Source organism: Mytilus californianus, unplaced genomic scaffold, assembly GCF_021869535.1.
Source record: "Mytilus californianus isolate M0D057914Y unplaced genomic scaffold, xbMytCali1.0.p SCAF_3, whole genome shotgun sequence".
Lineage (NCBI taxonomy): Eukaryota > Metazoa > Mollusca > Bivalvia > Mytilida > Mytilidae > Mytilus > Mytilus californianus.
In genome coordinates this window covers 107,527,707-107,538,133 of record NW_026262679.1, presented here as the reverse complement: position 1 = coordinate 107,538,133, position 10,427 = coordinate 107,527,707, and the positions used below count along the sequence as shown (strand labels likewise).

Below are 10,427 nucleotides of genomic sequence, written 5' to 3'. Positions count from 1 at the left end.
ATCAATTCAAAGCCAGATTTGTCGACCTCACAAAAATATAGTCAAGCACTATAGTTACGTATTTATTTTTCGAAAGAAGCATTGAGGCAATTTTCAGGCCAAGTCGGTAGCTGCAATTTGTAATTCATTCTCCCAAAAATTCATAATGTACACTAACCATTGCTTTTTTCATTCGATTCGCCTTTGTGTAATATGCCCTAATATTTATTTAGACAGTGCGAACTGAAATACCAATGTAAATATAATGTGTCATATGGAAAGAAGGCGTTTCTTAATGAATTATATAAAATTAATTCGTACACAAGAAACAAAAGATGCAAGAGTAATAATGAATCTTTGTCTTGCAATGAACCCTGTCCTTTTGTAGTGAATTCACTAGTGTAAAGGTTCCATTTTATCGAAATAAACACTAGTATGAGGAATATATATGTTACAGTACAAATTGGAATTCAGTAGAATCCTCCTAGTACATATTGGAATTCTAATATCTACAAATAGAAATCGGAGTTCTGGTTTATACTTAATATAATCATGTACAAATCGGAATTCCAATATCTCCTAGTAGAAATCGGAATATCCAGATTTGTACTAATGGATTCTGGATTCTACTGAATTTCTAATTGGATCCAGGATATTTATTAAAAAAACTAAAGTTAGTATATAAGTTTGATTCTGGATTTTACTGGTTTTGTTTTTAATTTTTTTATATTTTCAGGGATAAAAAGGAAACCCAAAAATAAATAATAATAAATTGTCACTATCAATAATATATTACACAGAAAATCTGGTAAATATATAAACTTTCGTGAAATTCTTTTTATAATAGCCAGAGGATCAACCATTCTGGGATGTTGGTTTAAGAATAAATATTAATTTTCACCTCTTGCTAGGTCAACTTATTTATTCCTCAAAGATTATGTCAAGAAATGTTTGTTTCGAAACACATCAGTTCACTACATTATAGTTATAACATTATATGGAAATACTTACAATAACAGTTTGGTTTTGGTTAGGAATGTCCTTATACATTTGTAAATTATTACTAAATATTTGTCAAAATCTGTTAAAATGAAAGTTTCAGACCATCTATAGATATCTATAATGTGATCAAATGCGCTGTTAAAACATAAAAGTTCTTAATTTTAGTTAAGATTGAAAGACTTTAAGAAAAGGATCAGCAGTGAATTAAATTCATGGAAAATTTGTCCTACCTCTTTTACTTTTGATTTATATTTGTTTTGATTATAAATTTATTGATGAAGTAAATCAAAAGTCTGTTACTATTGTGTCTTTTGAAGTAATAATCTTGCACAATCCAGGATACTGATATTAGGATATCTCAATTTCTACTTTTAGAATTTCATAGGAATAAATCAGAATATCTTCTGGTAGATAATGGATTTCCAATTTGTACTGGGAGGATTCTGGATCCTACTGAATACCAATTTATACTTAGATATATTAGACACACCGGTATAAATGTACACTCACATAAGTAAAAAACAAACAGGAAATGAACAATCATTAAGATTATGTGTGAGTTGGAAGAAAAAATGTAATATAGATGATAAGAAACAAAAATAGAATGGGTGAATAGAAATATGGCGACAATATAAATATTAGATAAAGCAAAATATGAAATCCGTTTCCCTAATGCATAATTCTTTCACCTTTTATCTGTTTTTAATATTATCTTATAGTTAACATTCATATATAAGTGTATATGTGATTAATTAGTGAACAGGGAAAATAACAACAACAAATGAGTTTTATTTTTCTTCATAAATCGACACTTGATTATTGCTATGAACTACATATAATTTCCTCATTGTACTGTTGTTTATCACTGCACATGGCCAGCTCAATGAAGAGAATTCGTTCTGTTTTACCTGTTTAGTACCGTCCGCTGAGATTCGAGAAATATTATTTTTACCCATTCTGAACATAGAAATCAAAATACTTTTATCCCTTAAAACTGCGATTCCATTTGAATTTTCAAATTTAAATTCGACCTCAAAACATTTATCACCGGTTTCACTGTTGAAACAAAATAAATTGCCTAGTTTTGTATCTATGTAAAATATGTTTTCTTCTATAGTATCGATGTACCCTGTTTTGATAGGTGCCTTAATCGTTTTTATTGTCTCACCAGCTGCATTAACAATCAGTATCCCAGTATTTTCACAAGCGAGAACTACGTTTTCACCAATACGACCCAGACCTGATACAGCTTCTGGTAATTCTACCGTGCGGATCATTTCTAGAGATTCAACGTTTCGAAATTCTACATATTTCATGTATTGAATCGAAACGCAAACTAAAGATGGATTGATTGCAATTACTGAGTGAGGAAACGAGCTTAGATGAACTGCTTTAATCTGTTCCCCAGTCTGAGTATAGATAAGTAACTGTCCACTTGGAGGGAAAGGAGCAGCAAATATGATATTACCGTTTGGCAAAAGTGTCCCATTTATTGGCATATTTACATTAGTGTTTAACCTTTGGAACTGGAATTTCCCAATAGCATGAAAAATGCTACTACCCATTTCAATACTTTTGAAGTGTTTCGTTTCCTCTTTTACCGGAACAAATGATGTATCTGATTCATTGAATAGAAGTTTCCCTGAACATTTGATCATATTTAGAATCGATCTATCAAGGGAAAGCTCTACAGAAAATTGTTTCAACGATTTGGTGTGATCAGCTTCCTTTTTGACAGGTTCATCAGTGCTTGATTCTTGTTCTTCAAGACGTTTGATTTGCTCTTGGAGCTTTGATTTATGTCTGATCGCTGCTAAGTCTAATTCTTCTTTGAGAGAGTTTTCCATTCTGTCGATTTGTTGACGCAATTCACTGCAGAAAGTTTTTAACTGATTGAGCGCTTTGGCATTTTGTGTATCAATCTTTGACATGTTATCAACATAGTGCTTTATCATCTGTTGTTTTTTTGTTGTTGTCATGTTGAATTTACTCTGAGTCAATCTTTAAAAAAAATACATAGAAATAAGATTTTTGAGCTAGTAATTGTGGAACTTTATTATTGTAATTTAATTGGCTGGGTTACATGATTTGCCAACCCGGCTTATATCATTGAGCGTACTTGTGGTCCCGAAGTCCGACTAACAGACTTGGGGGCTTTTCCGTTAATAAGGAATGTATATCAATATTTGATATACAACCTTATAGTGTGCAAATTTGCCTTATCTAATTAACACAAATGGAAATAATTGATAGCCAAAATTTTACTGCAAATACAGGACCACCAAATTTTCACTGTGACCACCAGATTTGTAACGTTGATGGTCCTAATGTCTACCTGACTAAAAAAGATTTCGAGAACTCTACCAGAAGCTATGGTTCAGGAGAATCACGGTTTCATGTTTAAATTGTCATCATTGTTTGGTTTCGTTATTCCGATCCTTTATCTTGATATCTTTCCCAATTATTTAGGAAATATAGAAAAATATGGGTATACTATGTAAAATATAACTTACCAGATTTCTAAAATGACAGTATTTATTTACCTTATCACCTTGACTACAATCTATATATAGAGTATATAAAATATAAACTTTAAATGTTTATGAAACCTAATTATATGGCTTATTAAAAGCATATATTCAGGAATAAACTGATTCACACACATTCTGCATATTTTTCGCAGATATCTTTCATACTAATTGTGCACAGTAATAACAGATTGGAGGAGAGTCATTTTGGATGTAAAAGGAAAGATAAATCTATATATAACTTAAACTCTAAACATGAAAGAAATGAAATATACAGTTATTAATCTATAATACCACACAAATTATAAAGCATACTAATAATTAAAATAAAGCAATGACATAAGGGTTGACTGGAAGTGAGGAGACAGGAGGGGAGGAGCTGTAAAATGCCTAGCAAAAAAAAAAAACACACACACACAAAAAAACTCACACGCCTCTTCATGATCTAAAGTCTAGAGTTGGTCATTTTCATGTTTTTGTTGCAGTAATTTTATTTACCGAAGAGGTTTTTGTTGTTTGTTTTGGTGGAGGGACAAAAACTTATACTTTCAATTAAAAAAATATTTGGAGGTGGAGCAAAAAAAATATACTTTCAATTGGCAAAATATTATGGAAAAGTATTTCATTGAAATGATATCATTTTTTATCAATTTAATTATATATAAGAAATATTTAACTGTTGAACGTAATTGATATGTGTGAACTAACAGAAATGTTTTAAACATATTGGACAAACCATAATTTCTAAAAGGTTTGAACTGTACTGTAATTTTGTTGGAAGCACTATCATATATATGAGGTTTTTGTAACAACATATATGTAATGATACGTGATTGGTGTTGTCTGGTTTGCCTACATTTAATTGCAGTTTATAAAACATAAAGTGTTTTGTTGTTTCGACAATTATAGTTTTTTCCTGAATTGTAATCATATTATTTCCTATCTTTTACCTATAAATTTTATAAAGGATACTGAATTCTACTATTAAGTTAAGGGAAATATGCATAAATATATTTAACAAAATGTGTGCAATTTTGTAGAAATATAGAAATGCATTGAATTTGACAAATACTTTTAACAAAATATGCATATTTTTTTGTTAATTTTGACAAAATAATAAGATTTTTAAATTGTTGGTACAATTCTGAAAAAATGTAAAAAGTAATATAATGAAACTATAGAATTAAATAATTGACATTTAAAATTCCTTTTCATTTGTTCGCCTAATTTATTTTACAATTTTTGGAAATACTCTTAAATGCTAATATAGAAGAAACAATAAATTCTAACAAATAAATTCAACTGTTAAAAAATGTCTAAGTTCGTCCGACATATTTTCATTTTTTGCTTCATAGATTATATTAATTATGCTGTAATGAATGAAAAATTTATCGTACATTGCCAAGATTGGTGTATTTCAATCATTATCACTGGGAAACGTTAATGATGAATTATCAAGATATTTTTTATAAATGAATGCCAATAGTTTGACATTTGTTTTGACATTTAATCAATTAAAACAAAACATTTGATTGCGTGAACTCCTGAGGGTTCAAGCATATATATTAATTGATGGTGTAGTCTTTCGGTATACCGAAAATGCCTATTGTCTTTTCGGAATACATCTGTTCTTTTCTGTGGTCACCTGCGTAATAGGTAATTAATTGACCTACTGAATATGTATTAGAGTCTTACAGTTGCTAAAAAGATAAGTGTTAATCGAGAGTCGAGACTGAATGATATTTTACATCAGTAGTTAATTAAATTATAGTCGCATATTTTAATTTTTCTGAAATACAAGCTGTGTAAACATTCGACATTAGATTTTAAGCGAAAAAAAATACCGTCAATGACTAGGCGTTTTTAAGATTTTAAAACTGAGCCATTTTAGCGAAATTAAAAGAGAGCTAAGTCCGTTTATGCAGTAATTAAGGAGTTTTTATAAATTGTTCCTATTCTAATTAAAATAGCAAAAATTGAATTTTCATTATCATATTATTTAATTGGTAAAATATTGGAACAACATTTTTTCATCGTCATCAAATTGCAAATTGAAATAAAAAGAAAACAAATTAAAAGAAAAACTAACTGAACCTTAAAAATCGTTGAGATGTGTAAAATGCAGATATGAGATGCTACAACGAAATTTTTTAATAAAATTTAACTTATCAAATATTTTTAGCGGTATGCTGATGATTCTGAAAGAATAATTAAATTTTATGACTTGATGTCGTAGATGACGGATAATATGCAATAGCAGGAGTGAAATACTAATGCAGGGTCAGAGATAAAATAGCGATTGTCTTTTATAGGGACTGAGTGATGATAGATACAGTCAGAGATAAGATAATGAATTTCTAAATTATATTATTATTATTAAGGCTCTACATTTGTTTCAAAATATAAAATAAGGAAAAAAATGAAATCAGACAGTTAGTTTTCTCGTATGAATTATTTTACATTTGTCATTTCGGGGCATTTTGTTGCTTACTATGCGGTATGGGGTTTGTTCATTGTTAAAGGCCGTACGTTGACAATAGTTGTTAACTTCTACGTCACTCGGTCTCTTTTGGAGATTTGTCTCATTGGCAATCATACCTTATCTTCTTATTTTTATATGAAGTAAAACAATGAAGTCTGATCTATTCCTCGATGTTTGGATTGAAAACTATTTTACTTAAGTCGGGGCAATCTGTATTCATAAGCGAATTAAGAGGGTCTAGTTGACAAAGGCTTAGAGCGTTTCTGGCGACAAAATAGGACGATATCATAACAAATTAGACGATACAAAAACGTTAGTATTCATAAGAAAAAATAGCACAACTTAGTAACAAATTATTTTTCTTAAAAGCATTATCCGTATTCAACGGACATGCGATTGCAAAACAAGATTTTTAAATTGGACATGAGCTATACTGAATTGGTACTGTTATTCTTGCTTTACCCTGTCTGTCACACACTTGTATAAAAACAACAAATCAACAACTTCATTATATTTTGGCTAATTTACAAAAGAACAAGTTATGAAATGAAAATGTGAGATTTGTTTGAACCATGGAAGTAAGACTGATTTAAGTATAAAGTTTAGGTTTCAAACTGTTTCTACTCTAAAGACCTGATTTGAGTTTGTTGCCTGGAGTATAAATAAATTAAGATCAAGCATATCTTGAATGTGATAGCCAATGACCAAACCATATTGGTTTTCCAAAATGGTTTAGTTCGGGATTAACAAATAAGAATTAATATAGCTTAGGGTTTGAACTATTTTCAAACTGGCTACAAAAACAAATAATCATGATTCATTTCTTTAAACTTCTTTACAACAAAGTCTGTTTTCGCAGTTACATTCGACTTCAGCCAGGAAGCTACCTCTAATTCCTAAAATAGTACCTCAGAAAGGAATAAACATACAGTGGTTTCTTCTTATTCATCATGTTGTAATGGGATTGGAGAGAGAGAAATTATTTCTTTAACAAGAAAATTATGCCCAACATAGAACATCAGTTTTATTAAGAATCCATGTCAGTGTATCTACATCTTATATAAAAAAAGAAATGAGGCGAACTCATGCGTCTTTATAAAACAATTATCTGATCTTTCATTCCAAACATGCATTTAGGTTCACGATTGCATTTCTTTATTTTAAAGACAGAATAACACATTAAAAAGACATATACAAGGCAGCAGAATAATACACCAAAAAGATAGATACAAGGCAGCAGAATAATACACCAAAAAGACAAATACATGGCAGCAGAATAATATACTAAAAAGACAAATACATGGCAGCATAGTAACACATTAAAAAGACATATACAAGGAAGCAGAATAACACATTATAAAGGCAAATACAAGGCAGCAGAATAATACATTAAAAAGATAAATACAAGGCAGCAGAATAACACATTAAAAAGACATATACAAGGCAGCAGAATAATACATTAAAAAGACATACAAGGCAGAAGAATAATACGTTAAAAAGACATATACAAGGCAGCAGAATAATGCACCAAAAAGACAAATACATGGCAGCATAATAACACATTAAAAAGACATATACAAGGCAGCAGAATAACACATTATGAAGGCAAATACAAGGCAGCAGAATAATACATTAAAAAGACACATACAAGGCAGCAGAATAACACATTAAAAAGACATATACAGGCAGCAGAATAATACATTAAAAAGACATACAAGGCAGCAGAATAATACATTAAAAAGACATATACAAGGCAGCAGAATAATACATTAAAAAGGCAAATACAAGGCAGCAGAATAACACATTAAAAAGACAAATACATGGTAGCACAATAATACTTTAAAAAGACATATACAAGGCAGCAGAATAACACATTAAAAAGACATATACAAGGAAGCAGAATAACACATTAAAAAGACATATACAGGCAGCAGAATAATACACCAAAAAGACAAATACAAGGCAGCAGAATAATACATTAAAAAGGCAAATACAAGGCAGCAGAATAACACATTAAAAGACAAATACATGGTAGCACAATAATACTTTAAAAAGACATATACAAGGCAGCAGCATAACACATTAAAAAGACATATACAAGGCAGCAGAATAACCCATTAAAAAGACATATACAAGGCAGCAGAATAATACACCAAAAAGACAAATACAAGGCAGCAGAATGATACATTAAAAAGACATATACAAGGCAGCAGTATAATACATTAAAAAGACATATACAAGGAAGCAGAATAATACATTAAAAAGACATATACATGGCAGCAGAATAATACATTAAAAAGACATATACAAGGCAGCAGAATAACACATTAAAAAGACCAATACAAGGCAGCAGAATAATACACCAAAACGACATATACAAGGCAGCAGAATAATACATTAAAAAGACATATACATGATAGCAGAATAATACATTAAAAAGACATATACAAGGCAGCAGAATAATACATTAAAAAGACATATACATGACAGCAGAATAATACATTAAAAAGACATATACAAGGCAGAAGAATAACACATTAAAAAGACATGTACAAGGCAGCAGAATAACACATTAAAAAGACAAATACAAGGCAGCAGAATAATACATTAAAAAGACATATACACGGCAGCAGAATAATACATTAAAAAGACATATACAAGGCAGCAGAATAATACATTAAAAAGACATATACAAGGCAGCAGAATAATACATTAAAAAGACATATACAAGGCAGCAGAATAACACATTAAAAAGACATATACAAGGCAGCAGAATAATACACCAAAAAGACAAATACATGGCAGCAGAATAACACATTAAATAGACATATACAAGGCAGCAGAATAATACATTAAAAAGACATATACAAGGCAGCAGAATAACACATTAAAAAGACATATACAAGGCAGCAGAATAATACATTAAATAGACATATACAAGGCAGCAGAATAATACATTAAATAGACGTATACACGGCAGCAGAAAAATATACCAAAAAGCATGCACAGGTGACACACGTATACCGCTTCCCAGAATATATAGTTTCGCTATTGTCCATGAAACAAACTGTTGTCACCAGCCTTTCTAAAGACAACTTCGTAATAACCTTGCTCAAAAATAAAATTGACTAGAAAGGAAAAAATCTAACAAATCATGTTGTGCCAGAGAATGTTCCATTTTTAAAGAAAAAAAAATTTGAATATTTTTATAGTTATGTAAAAGGATCCTGTTTTCATATATATGCCTTTTCAAAATGACAGATATTTGGTGGTCGGCTCTTAAACCATTTTTTTGGTAGAGATCCGATGTGTAAGATAACCACTGATGTGCCTGAAAACCATTTACACTCTGAATCCGTCTTATGCCTTTCTACTTTATGTAAGCTTTCCTTCAGTCGAAAAGCTTGCAGTTGATTTATTTCATGTTGGTTTATGTCGTCGTATCTGTCTTTGAAAAGGTCAAATAAAATACGAAGTTGAAAAGCATTGAGGAACCAATATTTTTAAAGGTTTCGCCAAATACAGCCAAGATTATCTATTCCGTTCGTTGATTGACTCTAAGAAAGTTTCATTTGTACGGATGAAATTTAACAAATAAGTTATTTTCATGTAGCTAGTTTTTACAGATCTTCTTGATTTCTTTTTTTTTATATCTAGATGTTACAGACTACACATTGTAGCGTTCGGGACTGATGTTGAATATAAATAAAATCTTTACCAAAGACAGCACCCTAAGAAACCCTGGGATCTACATCGACACTACGTCTAGTTCGCACCATTTTATTCATCAACCTATCGATGAAGCCTTCGATTCCATGAGCATGCAGGTCATAGTTAACTATATCAACGGCTTACGGGAAAATTCCGTTGTGAGTAAATCAGTTGCTTTTCCTTTTCAAACTATTCTTAGTTGTCCAGCAAATTCTAGTAGCTGAATTCATAGTGATCTCCCTATTACGAAGCCATTTAACATCTTTTTTTACTTTTCTCCTCTCCATGGATTACATTGCTCAGATAATGATATGCTATGCATTCAGCATTTGGAAGTAAGGAACTTAAGTCGTCTTTACTTTTTCTTGAACATATTTTGATCCCTCTTGAAGACATGAATGTCTTTGACAGGCCCATGTCGATTATGTGAACCATAACTGAAAAGTTGTGTTTGTTGTTAAACTGGAGAATATTTGTCAATGATTCGTGGAGATATTTCAACTAGCCGATTGATTTGGCTTGGTGAAGGTTCTGCAGAAGTATTATCAGTGCCTTCATTGGTTATGTTGATTGGTGATAATTGGTCCGTAATTTTAAGACCATTTTGTTGGCCGACCACAATTTGAGGTGTCAGCATATCTTCGTGATATTTCCACTATTTCTAGTGGGTTTTCCATTTTCCATTCATGTATTACTTTTGGGCATTGAGATTCGTCTTATTCGTA

General features: G+C 30.6%; 1 protein-coding gene across 1 annotated transcript; it reads right to left on the bottom strand.

The window, feature by feature from the left end:
- Positions 1-1,750: 1,750 nt before the first annotated feature.
- On the bottom strand, positions 1,751-3,531 carry LOC127735721 (uncharacterized). Its single transcript, XM_052245990.1, has 2 exons — positions 3,495-3,531; positions 1,751-2,982 (listed from the first exon to the last, which is right to left on the bottom strand). The coding sequence occupies exon 2, from the start codon at positions 2,958-2,960 to the stop codon at positions 1,770-1,772; it is 1,191 nt and encodes a 396-aa protein (XP_052101950.1). The 5' UTR covers positions 2,961-2,982; positions 3,495-3,531; the 3' UTR covers positions 1,751-1,769.
- Positions 3,532-10,427: the final 6,896 nt, after the last annotated feature.